This window comes from Anabas testudineus, chromosome 24, assembly GCF_900324465.2.
Source record: "Anabas testudineus chromosome 24, fAnaTes1.2, whole genome shotgun sequence".
NCBI lineage: Eukaryota > Metazoa > Chordata > Actinopteri > Anabantiformes > Anabantidae > Anabas > Anabas testudineus.
The window spans coordinates 8,938,329-8,954,207 of record NC_046632.1 but is presented as its reverse complement, the minus strand read 5'-3'; the positions used below and the strand labels follow the sequence as shown (position 1 = coordinate 8,954,207).

The window sequence follows — 15,879 nt, the reverse complement described above, 5'->3', positions numbered from 1 at the left end:
TTTTCTGTTTTGTTTGGGTGCATGCCAGGCGGGAGAAGTGTTTGCAGTGGTCCGAGCTGTAGAGCTGGGTTGCAGGACGTTATGCACACATGTTCATAAGTCATTGACGTGAATGCGCACAAACGAATACACTTGAAAGTGCACACATAATGTACAGACAAAATCAGTGTTCAGTTTAAGCAGCTTGATCACCTAAAGGTTGTGTGCCATTCTGATCAGTTAGATTTTCATGCAAAGCTACACATAAAATGAGCTCCAGAAAAAGTATCACACAAAGTCGTGATCAGTTTGGCTAAAGGTCACATTCAGTGCGGGATGTGACAGCGTGCAGACATTTCAGGACAGCATCCATTCAGTAAATTCATTCATGAGCCACGGGAGCGGCTGCGAATTCTCTCATTGATAACACAAACATTCTCTGCCGCCTCCAAACTTTACTCCTTCTTCCCTTTTGTAGCCTGTCCACAATTCCCTGTGGAGCATTTACTGACCAGATGTGCTCGTTCTCCTCTGAGATGTTACTAATCCACATGGCTTCGATGTCAATACACCATAAACAATGAAAAAGGTTACACATTGTCTGGAAATGGTGTTAGCGTAAGCCTGTTAAGTGTTATACTGGCAGAGAAAGATCATTACAAACACACATTTGTGGATGCTGAATTTGGCGAGAATAAATTACCATTTTAAACTTTACTTGGACTAAACCTTCAAATGACTCAAAATTAATTTATAACAATTTTACTTGTAGCATTTTTCAAAATACAACCCTTATTATGCACAAATCTGTGTTAGATACAAAATACAGACCTACCTACGTGTGGCTACAATGCCTTTGGGTGGACTAATACTACATATATAATAATAATAATCATAACATTAATAAACTATTAAATTATATGAGTATTTGGAATTTGTTGCTAGTGCTTGTACAGTATACAGTTCTGTTTTGTCGTTTAGAAAAGTTTGTGATCAGCTATATGTCTTTTTATAAGAATCAGTTTGTCTTCACTCTGTACCTTTATAGTTATATTTTGAAAGTTGTAACCGGAAGTTGTCTTACGTCGGAAATACGCAATCTCACTTTGTTTTATTTTGAAAGCGACCGGAAAGCTTCGTGCTTGCGTGTAACTTGCCTGTGGAAGAAGAGGTTTGTCCTTATATTTCTCTGTTGACTGGCTTGTTTATGTCTTCGCGATACATCTGTGAACTAGCTGAACAGGTAGCGAAATAATTACAGCAAACATTTCAGACACACATTTTCCACTAACATGCAAACTCACCTGGAATGGGCTGAACTGCCTCATCTTCAATATAGTGGTAGACAGCTAGCCTGCTAAGCTAGCTTAGCTAACAACTTTTCATTCATTTACAGCCTGTGCACTTTTCTTTGTTGCTAGCTAACGGATAGCTTTCTTCAAAACACAAGCTGAGCAGCAGTGAGATTCCGTTAATCTCTACTTTTGTGCTCCCTGTATAATATTGGCCACAACAACAAGTTAGCCTAAGCAGCCGCTAAAAAATTCTTTTGTATAGTTGACAGCCGGCTTGTTGGGATTGTAAGATTAGCTAGCATCATTTCCCCAGACGAGTTTATGAGTTGCGTTACTACGCAGTAACGCACAACACTGGAAACAGCAAAACATCAGTTGTAATCCCATTCAGGCTCAAATTTAGACGTTTTAAATGGCATGTTTTCGCTCATCCAAGTAATAAATTCATGTACGTATATGTTGCGTTTAAATTCAAGTTATTTTGCTTGGTAGTAGCAGCCACATAATGACAGCTAGGGTATGATTAGCTGAAAAGCTAAAGCTAATGCATGTCCAAAACAGAGTACATTTAAAGAGAAATATGGACTCCTGTGTGATTCCTTCTTTTAGGGGAAACGCATACCTGATAGACTCATGAACCTGTGCAGCAACTGAAGCCCCCTCCCTTAGATTTAAACGTTTTTTGCAGGTGCAAGTACAGCTATTCATAACAATCAGTTATTGTTTTTTTGTTCTTTTACATTAGCTTTATAGAAGACATGTGGCGTGTCAATCCGTTATGTAGTTTTATGCTCTAGGTAAATATATTAGATCAAATAATTAATCATTTGTAATTTGCCACAAATTCATAAATTCTGGGTTTTTGCTTTTAGCTTGCCTCCAGTTCCTTTCCGTCCATGAAGTGGTGATGATGGTGGTGATGGTGATGAATGTGTAAGGAGAAAGTCCCCTGTGGTCCCCTTCCTGCTCTGCACACTTCCTCATGGATTCCAGTAATGACGAGGCGCTTGATATTATTGTCACCAATGTGGTGGCAACTTTCAGGACAAGGTGCCACCTTAACCTGCGCACCATTGCCTTAGAAGGAACCAATGTCATCTATAAGCCGGAAGTAGGGGTATGAAATCAAAAACAGATTATTTCTGCAGAAACAGGAGAAAACTCACATACAGTGTATTTATAGCTTCACTGAAAAGATCTGTGTTTCTTTTAAGAAGCGTTAAAATTGTGACCACTGGTTTTGTTTTCAGAAAGTTCTGATGAAGCTTCGAAAGCCCAAGATAACAGCCTCAATCTGGTCCTCAGGGAAAATTATCTGCACTGGAGCCACAAGGTAGACACATAGTAGTTGACTAAAATACAGAAAAAAAAACAACTGAAGGTTTTGTTTGCTGAGGTTTTGATTTTCTTTGGCCAGAGAATCATTGCTTACTAATGGCTTAATTGGTTGCCTTGGCTTTTTTTTTTTTTGTTGTTACATTAATTTTAGCTTAGGCTGACCATTTTGCAATACCGTCCATTAAATGGCTGTAATGTAGTGGCTTTTTACCATGTCACAGATACAGTGCTGACAATAAGGCTAGTAATTATCATTTCTTACAAGTCAGCAACCACAAACTAACACAGTGATAATTCAGGTTGTTGCTCCCTGAACTAGAAATTTCCAGTTGCTGTTTGTGTGTTTTATATTTTTTGAATGCTGAACCCTACAAATAATGTGTTTTATACCGCTGTTATGCTGGCTCTCACTCCTGCTCTTCTCTCTTGTTCAGTGAAGATGAGGCAAAGCTAGGTGCTCGCAGATTAGCACGCTGTCTACAGAAACTAGGCTTCAAGGTGAGAGTAAAGACATACAATTGCAAGAAAAAGAAATGTCACTGTTTGTAAGTTCCTGACTTTCTACATAAATTCATGTCAGTCATGATACAGTATGTGGTTGATCTTCACCAAAATCATACGGTCATGACCTTTCGTGTCTTTATTTAACATACAACAAAACAAAAGTAAGCTTTTGATCACTAAACACCAACTGTAGTCAGGTGTTAGCAAACCTGGAGGCCAATCAGTGAAACAAGAATGCAGGGGTTGTGTATTTTTGGTTGTGCACTTGTTAGTAAAGTCTTTCATGGTAAGTCAAACTGACACTGTACTTTAAAGATGACAGAAGTATTTGAGAAAGTTTTACACAGATAACAGAATTGTGTGTCATAATTACCAGAAATTTAAACATAAAGCGTTATTATTATTATTATATTAATATATATATAATATTTAATTGATCCATATTACATTGATGTAATTGATGACCATATTACAAAATGTTTATCATTATGTTGTTTTTTATAACTTCTAAGACAATGCAGAGTTCGTCGACATGAACACCTTTACAATCAATCAATATATGCCAAACAAGCAGCGACCTATACCAGTTCTTTTATAACTAAACGTTTTTTGGACTATCTACGTGAATAGACTACATTTGACTTCTCATTTGAATTGGCCAGGTGATATCTCTTGATGTGTTGTAAACAAAATGACACGGATAGAAGCTGTAATCCAGTAGATCTGAAACTCAAAATTAAGTTTAACTGCTAGCTTTCACTCCCATTTTTAAATAACTGCTTGGACTTGTCTTAAAGCTGTCACAGGTCTTTATTTGCTGTAGTTTAAGTTTTATCCATTAGTCAAACAGAGATGGCAAACACTTGTGTTTGCAATGACTCAACTACATTACTATTGGTTTGTTTATTGGGGAGTAAAAGAATACTTGTATAACACATTAATATATTGTGTTTGTTTGTTCAGGTGAGGTTTTCGGCCTTCAAGGTTGTGAATGTGCTGGCAGTGTGCTCCATGCCCTTTGCAGTACACCTCATAGACTTTACTAAGAACAACCGACCGATTGCCAGGTAAATACTGTACAGTACATCACAACCACTGTCATCAAGCTAATCAAAATCACGACATTCATCAGCACCCAGACCCTTGTGAGTTCAGTAGTATTTAAAAATAATTCACTGTACTGACTTTGCTTCTTCTTGTCATTGACCTTACCCCTCAGATATCATTCCCTAGCCTCCTCTTTCACTTTGCTAGTATGGGATGACCTCTAGTGGTGGGAGCACTCATCAGTGCATAATATTGTAAATCTTCGGTTTACTTAACAATGTGTTTTTGTGTGTTTATCAGTTATGAACCAGAACTTCATCCTGCCGCCACATATAGGATTAAAAATCTCAAGGCTACTATACAGGTGTTTTCTACTGGCAGCCTCACAGTTACAGGTACACACACACACTCACACAGATATGCACTAACCCTTCTGCTTCACAAACAGCTAGAGGGCACATTAGCTTAAAGGATTGAGGCCAAGTTGTGATAATGCACTTTCATAGTGAGTTAGAAGCAGAAATGTGGTTTGTAAATAACCCAATTCCTAAAGGAATTTTTCTTAAGTGTAAAATGATTTATGCCCTCTGGCTTATATAGGAAGTTTGGTTATTTTTGTTTTGACAACTCATACTCTATCGTGACCTGTAATTATGTTTGTTTTTTATGTGGTTTTACAGTTTTTTTTTGTCTTCTTATTGTACTAAAAACCTATTGTTTTGCTGTCATCCCACTGCAACTCCCCCCTACCCAATGATTTAGGACCAAATGTACAGAATGTAGCCACAGCGGTGGAGCAGGTCTACCCACTACTGTTTGAGTGTCAGAAACCCCTCTGCAAATGAAGGAAAAAATGCTTTCAAGACAAAAGAAAATTCAGAAAGAAAAGCCAAGACTGATGAGGGAGCTCCTTATCTGTGGATTTATTTGCTTCTTTTTAATCACTACAGTTTTATCTAACAGACTAGATATCACCTGGATCTCAGATTTTTCAAAATTCTCAACAAGCCCAGTTGGACTCATAAAATTTCAGCATTGTTGTGAATTCTGTGGTCCTTGTTATTTTTAACAGCCTAAATATGCAAATGTCTTCCAGGCGTCACGTCCTTCCTCAGAAATTGCTCCCTCTTGCTCTCGCTCGTTATTTACTCCGGATGTTTTTTGCATGGATACAGAAAACTGCTTTGAACAGTCTAACCATTTTAATGTTTTAAGAGTGGTGACAATTGCAAAGAGTAAGTATGTTATCAAGCCTCACATTTAACCCTATATTCAACTAATCGTCCAATTTGCCTCTTCATCTGGGAGAGATGGTTTGATTGTTGATGTGTTAACACACTGCATTACCTATATTTTAGCCTAAAAACAACAGTTGGACTGTATACTGAGTAGCAGAAGAAAACCAGTGGACTGTTTTGCATGTAAGAGCAGGTCCTCATGAGGATATACAAATCTGCTTACAAAATGCATTCATCTCTGATTTACAGTAGTCAGTTCATTATACATTTTTTCCTAGTTTCAGACATTGAATGAGAATACACACAAATTCTGTGAATTCAATTCCTAAAACATTTCTTAATAAGAGTTTTAAACACCAGGTAAAATCGAGAATATTTAAACAATGTACAGAATGGGAACAGTGTTGTAAATGTCATGGAAGTAGTGAAAACTGTTGAATTGTTCAGAATATTTTATTTTATTTTTTTTGGTTGATGAGTTGTTGAGACACGTTTCCTTTCACTTAATACAGCCAGGAGTCCCTAGGCAGTTCAGGCAGTAGTGGGTGTGAGGCAAGGCAAGACTCAAAATATTCAAATTGAGGTATGAACACACCGTCCAGAATTGAATCTTGGAAAACAGAATTGGCACAGGACAAAGTAACAGAAACTCAGAGGAAAGGTCTCGTAATGCTTAAAGGAATAATATAGTGAAAGGATGTGTTTTACCTAAAAAGCACAATCCTAGGTTTAATGTGAATGCTGACTTTCATCTGTAGAGGTAACATATGTATGTATATAATACATGTATCTGATGGGAAAGATGTTAACATGTTGTTTTTAAATATGTGGGATGGACTCGAAACCAGTGTCAACTGGACATTTGTGACACTTGTTCAGTATTTTGTATTTTGTATAAAAATTAAAGTTCATGATAAAACGGGCCAAAAACTTTTGTGATTTTTTTCATCATCCATTTCTCCCGAATATGGGTTGAATGTAGCAGCAGGATACTCCTTTTCACAGATTTCTAATATTTTCAAAGTGACTGTGTCAACAATTAAAATGTTTTATACACGCAAATAAAAGTGTCAAAGTATAGATAAAAAAAACGTAGCAATTTTAACTGTGTGCAGGTCGATGCAAGTCCTGCAAGTTGCAGTACCTCATTAATTAAGTACCAGTCATTTTAGAATTACTGACACGTCTCTTTCTGCACTGGGACTGTGTGCTAAGGTAGAATGGAATTAAAATGGGAAGAATTTAATTTTAATATAATCTCACATTTAGTCCCACTTTAATTAGCAAAAGTGACCCCTGAGCTATGGATATTCTCCATGATTTCATTATTTCCTATATGTGCTATTACCACCTGCTCTGATGTTTTCTTCCTTTGCACATGGCCCTATAAAGGGTGTCAGAGACATGTGAATCAGGTGCAACTGCAGAGATGTACAGGTGTGAGAGGGATGTACAAATTGTACCCAGAATTCTTAACAGTACTGTTATGACTTTCTTGATCCTTGCTCTTGACTCTCTAACAGATGAGGTGTACAGTTGTTGTCTGATAAAGGAGTGAGTTGTTTGCTGGAATCAGGGCTGCCACTGATCAGGGTCTCCTGAGGTTGAACCTGCCTACAAAGTCTTGCCTCAAAATGCTTTCTGGTAAAGCAGAAAAAGGAGAGAAGATATAGAAATAAATTTCTCTAACTACTATTTTAATTAGGAAATTAAGATTACATGTAAGGTGCCACTCACTTCTTAGCCAGTTCCTTTGATATTTCCTCCAGCGTGCGGCCTTTGGTCTCAGGGACACAGAGGATGACAAACACCAGCAGAACAAAGCTCATGGCAGAGTAGAGGAACATCACGTTAGGAACGCCAATCTTTTCTAGAAAAACAAAGAAACATGTCCTCACATTTCTGCAATCCCAGTCTGGAAACCTTGACAGACAAGTATGATTGGTAAACTATTTGAATGTGGTTGTGACACTGGCAAATCCATGCTTTAACTTGCAGTTATTACTAATCAAAGCAAATATTCCATATTTGGATAGTGACTGGCTGTTTCAGGTTTAGTCTCTGTTTTTCCTAACCCTATAGTATTGTTTAATCCACAACAGGTTGGCAGTCTGACTAACCAGTTGTAGAAACAAGGTGAGACACACCTTTGATTTTTCAGCAAGTAAACTAGTAACGCATAGTAACATGAAATCTGTGGCTATGGACAATATAAAGTTTGCTGCTTGTTGTCACAAATGTTATATACATTCACACATACATACTTTCATTACCATGTAGAACACTGTGTGCTTATCTACTACTGTATTCGTGGCCTAGTTTTTGTACAGCCTCAGTAAAATTATGCCTCCATCATAACTGGCTTCAACTTACACTAAACACATTTAAATAAAAGCACGCACCTGTAACTGTGAGGAAGGTCATGGAAATGAGTAGGTTAGTGGCCCAGTTCACAGCTGACACTACACACACAGCCCTGCCTCTGATTGCCATTGGGAATATCTCACTGACAACCACATACACCACTGGAAATAAGGAGAAAAAGAAATAAAACACAAGTACAAAGAAATGCGGTCATAAGGTCTGAAGGTCTGCTTTATCTATGGACCTGCATCGTTTTAATCTGTCCTTTAATAACTGTGCGATAACCGCTTTAGTACTTTGTACATCAGAGCATAATGTCTTTAAGAACTATATAACATACTGTATATACATACAAGCAGTGATGCACCATTTAAAAAATATACTAAAAGCAGCCTGTGATGTATGCGGATCAACACAAAATTTAGAACTCTGTTTGCTGATGCATTTACTGATAATGTACAGTCCATGTCCATTTACAGCACACAATGGACTGAAAGTCAGGCCTAACTGCATCGTCCAATCATTAATACTATTTTACATAATAGACAATACAATAATATATCTGTAGAATATATATGTACCTTATAAGTGGCCTAAAATAAATTAAACAGTAAAGAAGTATCACTGCTGTGTCTTTCCAGCTGCCCAATATATTATTGTTGTGGACACTTTTTACATTTCTGGCTTTATGTGTTCGATAGGGGGTCCGAGTGCATCTCTAGCAACATCTACAAACGAAAGAAACTCTTAAGCGTCCCCCTGCTTACTCTTGACAGTTTTTCACCATAAGTGCTCTTTTAAGGGCCACAATCCTTTGTGAAAGCTGTAAATGCTGCCAAAAAGAACTTAATAAAGGGTGGGAATACTTAATGAATACGAGATTTGAGCTATATGTTTAATACATTTGCAAACATTTCTAAAAACATGTTTTCACTTTGTCATAACAGGTTATTAGGTATTGATTTAATGGAAATAAACTGCTGCTTCATTTAATTTCTGTGTGAGCCTGCATGTGGGGGTACAAAACTGAATAAACGGGTACTTACTTGGCCCAAGACTAATGGAGAAAGCTGCCACATAAACCAACAGGCTGATCAGTGATGCCCACTTCAGTGAGGAAGACACTTCTATATGAGTCCTTCCTCCTCCTGACCCCCCAGTCTCATCATCCTTTCTGTTAGTCCTTTGTGCCTCCTCACCGTTCCATTGGTTCGGGGGGTGGGTAGAAAAAAGGTTGCTGTTGTCCAAGTCTGTTGAGGTAATGTTTAAATTCCATGGCACATGTGTAAAGTTTTGCATAGTCTCACTTTTGCACAGGCTGGTGAGGTGAGTGTGGCTTTGCAGCGTCACTGTCCCAAGTACAGCTAGTGACATTCCCATTGCGACAGCTCCTGCACACAAAAAGCTCTTAGGTCCCACGCGGTCGACCAGCAACACGGCCGGGATGGTGCCTACAACTTTGACCACTCCGAACCCTGTGGAGGCCAAAGTTGCTGCAGCATCACTGTTAAAGCCTACACTGCGGAGAAATGGTGAAGCATAGGAGAGGATGTTCGGCTGACCAGTAGCCTGCTGGAGGAAGGCTAAAGCTACACCTGTTAGCAGCCGTGAACGCAGATTGGCCTTATCACTGAACAACTCCCAGAAACTATGCTCCGATTCCTCTTTTAGTCCAGCCTGGATATCCCTGAGCTCCACTTCCACCTGCTCCTTAGCCCCGCTTCTCAGTCTGGACAGCACTGCCTTGGCCTGCTCTGCTTTACCCTGAGCAACCAGGAAGCGCGGACTAGATGGGAGGAACAAAAGTGCACCTATTTGCAGTAGTGCTGGGGGGATAACTAATCCAAATGTATATGCCCAGCCATGAGGTAGAGTAGAAAATGCGTAACTACAACTGAATCCCAGCATTACGCCCACAACTAACATTAGCTCGTACAGCGTCACCAGCAGACCCCTTCTCTCCCTCGGCGAGATCTCTGCAATGTACAAACACGCTGCTGTGCCTGACAGTGCTGTTCCCATGCTAACTATCACCCGTCCCAGTGTCAGTGCAATAAGTGAGGTGATAGAAATAAGCACAATAGTGCCTCCAACCACCAGCATGGCGCTCAAGAGCAAAGACCAGCGCCGACCATAGCGATCCAGAACCGGGCCTCCAGCCAGGCAGACAAGGAGAGCACCAAACAGATGGGAGCTGACCAGCAGTTCCTGTTCCCGGCAGGAGAGGGACAGGAGGCTACGCAGCTGCAGCAGAACTCCAGAGGTCAGGCCCATTTCATAACCCAGCATTAGGCCACTCACAGAGGCCACAACAGCTGCTACCACCACCAGCCAACCACAGCCTGGGAAGATGGAGAGAAACACAGTCTGAGAAACCCGGTCACAATGTCCATCCTCAAGATTTTAATCATTTTTCCATAAGAACAGATAAAAACAAATTATGTAAAAATATATAGTCTACAATTATATTAAGAATGTCAACCACCGACTCTGCACCAGGTAGATTCACAAAGATTAAAAAAAAAAAATACGAAATTTATTTTTTACATTTTCTGTCATGTAAGAAAGAGATTACACATTGAAAACAGAGATTACACATTTACAGATTTACATCACTTTACACCTTTAATCAATCTGATTGAAGTTACAGTATACTTTCAAATGTAAAGTGTTCTTACCCAAACAACCTGTTATGTGTGGGTCTTTATCACAGGGTGAGCAGCCTAACGTATTCCATTTTTTTGTTTTGAAAGCTACTTTTGTACAACTTAGAGATATGCCTGTTGTTCCTTTCATTTAGTAGATATCTAGATACAAGAGTCCATATAGTCTTTAATACCAGTTTGTAATGTACAAATAACCTGATAACTGACATACAGGCCTAACGAATAGCTAATGAGAGGGTTTTTTTTTTAGGTAACATATGTCCTAGAAACATAAAATTAAATTTATATATACATTTATCTTCACCTTTAACAAAACTGAAAAATTTAAAGGGTAGACTATGTAAAATATACTGTATATGCAGCTTGAACACAAGTTAGGAAGTATCATGTACAAACCCAGTAAATATATATTACATATCTTAGTATGCCAATAAGACAGACAGACATCATAATAAAGGATATGATCAGGTTGAAGCACATGTCAGAAAACATCTGCTGGGGCAATGTGGAAATAGCAAGAGAGTCAACTTCATTACATTACATTTTGTACCTAGTGATCAAACTGGATTATTACATTTTGTACCACATCCCAGGCCATGACCTCTCTGGAGTAGGGGCACTAAGATTTGTTCCCTCTGATACCAAACAACTACCATGTTCTTGTTTACAGCTAGTTATGTATAAAGGCAGCACATGATGTCATGTGCAGTTACTGTAATCAGGTTGAGTAAGATTGTATTGTTGTGCTACTTACTAAATGGTGTTGTGGAGCCAGGGCAAAAGGTTGGATAGCATTAATCATTGTAATATCTATAAAAAAAAGCACACACACTACAAAGAACTGAGGGTCATTACTATTGGCAGGAGTGCAGCTTTTCTCCCTGAAGGTTTTATCCAACTACAGAGTTGCATTAACAATGCTGACTGTGTGGAATTAAGAGTTTGGAAGTTCATAAGAAGAATGCTGAAGCAATCTTGGTAGTTAATTAGTGAAACAGATACGAAGGGAACAAATAGAAAACCAGTGACTCAGCATGTAGACAGGAATGCAATCATTTGCAAAGTTATAAATCTAAACCTGCTGTAATATTCACATTCCATCAATGACCCTTGTAAGACCTGCTTCCACACGCAGGTTTTATTCCTTTAGCTGTTCTGAATAATGGGCGCAGCACTCTAATTACTGTTAATAATCACACCTGATAAGGCAGTGTTTGCTGCCTTATTTAGTTTATAATTCAACTACTGCTTTAAATGCTAATGTTTTATTTAAAACCATCCTGATAATCATGCTAGTCTTAATCATGTTAGACCTTTTCCTTCTTGTTTGAATTTTATTATGATGGCGCAACATGCAAGAAAAACAAGAGATGCAGCTGCAAACTCCAGGGTTCTAAAAAGTAATTTGTCTTGCGTGTCGTTTGCATCCCCTCTCTCAACCTTATCCCACACAGTGATATTATCTAATTAAGTGGGGGAAATGCTATTTTTTCCTCACAGTTAAGGCGTGCAGTAATACGAGACTGTAATTGCACATCTCTGATGTTCTTAACACATTTTACAGCAGGTCTTTATACTGTTTTTAATGCATGGAGTGTTAGTGCACCTTGAGACCTGCAAACACATTTACCGTGGCTTGAGACTCCACTATTAGGACATGTTGCTGTTGCTATAGTAAGTTAAGTAACAATAAAGTAAAATTGTAGCAGAGCCAATGAAAGCAAAGTGTTTCCCAGTGTTTGGGACATTCATGCATTCCAACTAGCACAGACGTCATAGTCCAATTCAGAAAATAAAAAATCCCCACAACTTTTACTATTACTAATTTTCGATTGACCCCTTGTTGCTGCACAATGCAACAATAAACAAAAGGTTCCAGATTTTCATGACATAAAGGGAGTGTTCAAGTTAATCTACATCAAACATCAAATTATCACAAAAACATTATAATTTGATTGTGTGTCACATTTCTGGTATTACGCCACAAAGGTCAGAATGACACAAACAGTCATAAACAACTTCTGGATTCATCATTTACAGAGTTTGAGAAACTGTTGATGCAAGGATATTGCACAAGCAGCACATGCACGTTTTAGCTGAATGACCACTGTTTTCATACTCTTGGCAATTCATACACCTGTTCCAAGAAGCAGGTTTACTCAATTATCTTGATAATGTTGTTGAGCAAAACCCAGAGCAGCACTTTTTACAGCAGCCAAAGTTACAGATTTGCATGGGGATGTTACTCAGGAAACACACCCCAGTTAGCATTTAAGAAATACAGATTTGGTACAGTCAAATTCTATATTAGGCTTGTGTTTTTGAGGATGCAGTGAAGAAAGCTGGGGGTTGGCAGCTGTAGGGAGGGGCTACAGTGCAGCCAAATTAACTAACCAGTCTCACCCTCCCTTAATATGTAAAATAAGTAATATAAAAGTTCTTAACAAAACATTAACATATCTATGTCTTAGCCCTGCATTAACATTAAATAAATAAATGTATGGGTGTGTTACTGGTGGCTGTGTGTACCTGGTCCTCTGGGTGGGGTCAGTTTCTGGGTCTCATGAGAGAGGCTCTCTGGAAGGTAGGAGGTCATCTTCTTCATCTCACTGTCAGGGTCCATTGTTCACAAACACCTTTTAAGACCTAGTGCAGTTAAACCCGAAAAAACAAATCCTTCATTCATTCTGTAAAATACACATGCAAATGTAAAAAAGACACCACTCGACACTGAAATGCTGCCATACAAGTCCTGAGCTGTCTGCTGATGGATACTTCACCATTCTTCAAGAACAAAACTTTCCAGTTCTTGGGCTGCGAAGATCCTAAGATCCTATCTACTAGAAGTGTAGTAGAGTTATACAAATGTGGTCATTGTACTAAAACTCTGAGTGAGTAAAATCTATAATAAAAAAATGTTGATTTAAATGGTTTTTTCTTCCTTGTCAAGAATATTAGCAAGCTGACCACACATTTAATGCCAGCTCACAATGAATCACAACCTGTACTTGGCGCTAGAAACACATTTTGATTGATGCCAAACCTTTTCGATGAATGAAACAGAAGAAGTTAAGCCTGAAACGAGGGACACATGCTTCTTAGAAAACCAGGCATCAATATCCCTATGACATAATTTCAGAGTAACCAACATACCAAACAGTTGCAGGTTAGTTTTTGTAAGATGCAGCATGAACCAATCCTGATGCAGGAGAATAACAATAGTATTAAATAAGGCACCCCATCTCCTTCTTTCTGTTCTCACCAGCCTACAATTAAACTCCCATCAACTTTTGGTGGTTCTGACCTCACACAGGTTTCCAAATAAGACCCCTGTTATAAATACCAGCAATGCTAAGCAAGAAGCATCTGCAGCTGCTGTGCTGCTGTTGGGTGCATTTGGAAGTGTTTTCTATAAAAGTGTTTTGCACTCATCCTGTTTGATTTAGGGTGAGATTTATCCCACTAAAATGCTGCAAGGTCATTTTGTGGAGGCCAGCAAGCCCAGACCACCCCCCAGGAAAAACAACGTCCCTACACCAGGAGCCACGGCTAACAGCTTTCTTTAAGTCACTGTCTAGTGTGAGCTCGCCCACTATTAATGCGCAAATTACGCAGCTCTGGCACCAAAAAAAGTCTCCAGAGACGAGCATTAAAGTTGTAACCCCAGTACTGTGGCACTGACACTGTTCGTACCTGACTCCCCGGCGGTGTTTCTGTTAGATCAGACTTGTGTTTGTCGCTCCATTCGCCTCCTTCTCGACTCTTCTCCGTCTGACTTTTCCTCCGCTCCCAACTTCTGCTCTGCTCGTGTCGGCGCGCGCACCCACCTTGTTTTGGTAGGGCACTTCTTAAGTCCCGCCTCTGTCTGCCCGGACCACCAATAGGAAGCGTGGATTCGGCTTTAGAACGCCCGACGTGACTTTCTATTGGCCCAAACGTGTCTATCAAGCATCCACGGCATTGATGTATTTCATTGATTATGTGTCCCTGAACTTTAATAGTTCTCTCTTTGAGATAGCAATTAACATTCATTTCTCTGTGATGTGCCATATAGGCTCCAGGTGCAATTATATCTTATCACTTGTTAAGTTGTTTTTTTTTTTGTGATCATCACCATAAATTCAGCCAGCAATAAAATGCACCTGTATAAATAATACTGCTTCACCCATTCTGCATGGGAAAACAAACGGATTGGCCACCTGCTGTTGTGCTCGGCTCCTATGCCCTATTTCTACGAATGCTGCAGAGCTGAGCTGTCACACTTGCCCCTGCTGACAGTCACAGATGACAGAATGTAGCCTAATGTGCTGCCTGGGCCCTGGCCTACATTTACAGAGATGTATTTAGATCATCTTACATTGCCTATAGGATCCAAATATTCCAACTGTGGCAAAATGAAGCGCTGCCATTTGATCCTTAAGTTTACTAATCGTGTGCGTGTGTGTGTGTGTGTGTGTGTGTGTGTGTGTTATGTAATAACTCTGTAACCAAGATAACTGTAGGTGGCCTGCTCGTTGGAGGCTGGCATTTACTAAGTCAGCAGATATATTTACCTTGTTAAATTGTGCTTTAGAAAAGTCACTGATTACTTATCTAGGTTTAGTTCTGCAGGGTTAAATAACATGTTGAGCAGCAGTGACACAGTTTTAAATGTTTTTAAACGCAACCAGCTGTTTTTGTGTTTTCAAGACGTGTGTGTCTTCATGTAGGATATGAATTATAGCCTATTCTGACAAACAATCTGGAATTGCAGTGTTTTATTTAATGAAGGATGAAAGATAAAAAAAAGTGCTATCTATAACCAAGCAGGAAAATATTGGCAATATAATCAGTAGACACACCTATTGATGGTCTGAAGGTCAAACTTGCATAACATTGGTTTGTGCAAAAAGTGTTTATAAAATATTAAATGTTAATTATTTAACAGAATGGCTTCTGGCAGAATATTTACTATATTATATTTTCAGATCATAATAATTATAAATGCAAACATTTGAGATGTGTGAAAAGATTGACTTTGAGTTGTAAAACATTGCAGAGTAGTTTAATTTGGAACAATGTATATTAATTTATGAGAAGACGTGTTTTATATACAGCATGGTAAAATCTTACTCTGCAACATAACATTAACTGCACACAGTGGTGGAATATTCAGCACTGGCTAATATTTCCTTCAAAAATGTATGGTAAAAGGACCTGAAATGTGTATTTGGTACATTCCACTGCTATTTTTTCCTACCTGCTATTTACTTACAAGTTGTAACACACAACACTAATCTTCTTGAAACACGCATATGCATCTATATTTTCAGTACATGTACAGACAGATAAAATGCATGAGACATACAGTAAGCGCAGTGAGGGAGAATGATTCAGATCAGCTAGTGTAAGTAATGCTACAAACGTCTGATAAATAAAATACCAACATGTAGCCCTTTTTGCTCATGG

General features: G+C 38.8%; 2 protein-coding genes across 3 annotated transcripts; one reads left to right on the top strand and one right to left on the bottom strand.

Moving 5' to 3' along the window:
• Nucleotides 1-1,073: 1,073 nt before the first annotated feature.
• tbpl1 (TBP-like 1) lies at nt 1,074-5,693 on the top strand. Of its 2 annotated transcripts, none has more exons than XM_026341306.1 (7): nt 1,074-1,150; nt 2,147-2,391; nt 2,525-2,607; nt 3,047-3,110; nt 4,080-4,183; nt 4,464-4,558; nt 4,926-5,693. In XM_026341306.1, the coding sequence occupies exons 2-7, from the start codon at nt 2,257-2,259 to the stop codon at nt 5,006-5,008; spliced, it is 564 nt and encodes a 187-aa protein (XP_026197091.1). In that variant the 5' UTR covers nt 1,074-1,150; nt 2,147-2,256; the 3' UTR covers nt 5,009-5,693. The 2 variants fall into 2 exon arrangements, with proteins under 2 accessions (XP_026197091.1, XP_026197090.1); XM_026341305.1 differs by having other exon boundaries at nt 1,114-1,222.
• A 142-nt stretch (nt 5,694-5,835) lies between these two features.
• Nucleotides 5,836-14,227, bottom strand: slc2a12 (solute carrier family 2 member 12). The gene is made up of 6 exons (XM_026341304.1): nt 14,125-14,227; nt 12,961-13,077; nt 8,812-10,107; nt 7,804-7,926; nt 7,139-7,271; nt 5,836-7,042 (listed from the first exon to the last, which is right to left on the bottom strand). Exons 2-6 carry the CDS (start codon nt 13,052-13,054, stop codon nt 6,886-6,888), a joined length of 1,803 nt encoding a protein of 600 aa, XP_026197089.1. The 5' UTR covers nt 13,055-13,077; nt 14,125-14,227; the 3' UTR covers nt 5,836-6,885.
• Between the last annotated feature and the right edge of the window lie 1,652 nt (nt 14,228-15,879).

Excerpts from the sequence above, each read along its gene's own strand:
- tbpl1 (XM_026341306.1), top strand. The coding sequence starts at position 2,257 with ATGGATTCCAGTAATGACGAGGCGCTTGATATTATTGTCACCAATGTG. Across the intron at positions 2,608-3,046 it reads ATCTGCACTGGAGCCACAAG|TGAAGATGAGGCAAAGCTAG; the intron begins GTAGACACATAG and ends TCTCTTGTTCAG. Across the intron at positions 3,111-4,079 it reads TACAGAAACTAGGCTTCAAG|GTGAGGTTTTCGGCCTTCAA; the intron begins GTGAGAGTAAAG and ends TTGTTTGTTCAG.
- slc2a12 (XM_026341304.1), bottom strand. The coding sequence starts at position 13,054 with ATGGACCCTGACAGTGAGATGAAGAAGATGACCTCCTACCTTCCAGAG. Across the intron at positions 7,927-8,811 it reads CTCCATTAGTCTTGGGCCAA|TGGTGTATGTGGTTGTCAGT; the intron begins GTAAGTACCCGT and ends CCTTATTTCCAG. Across the intron at positions 7,043-7,138 it reads TCAAAGGAACTGGCTAAGAA|AAAGCATTTTGAGGCAAGAC; the intron begins GTGAGTGGCACC and ends CTGCTTTACCAG.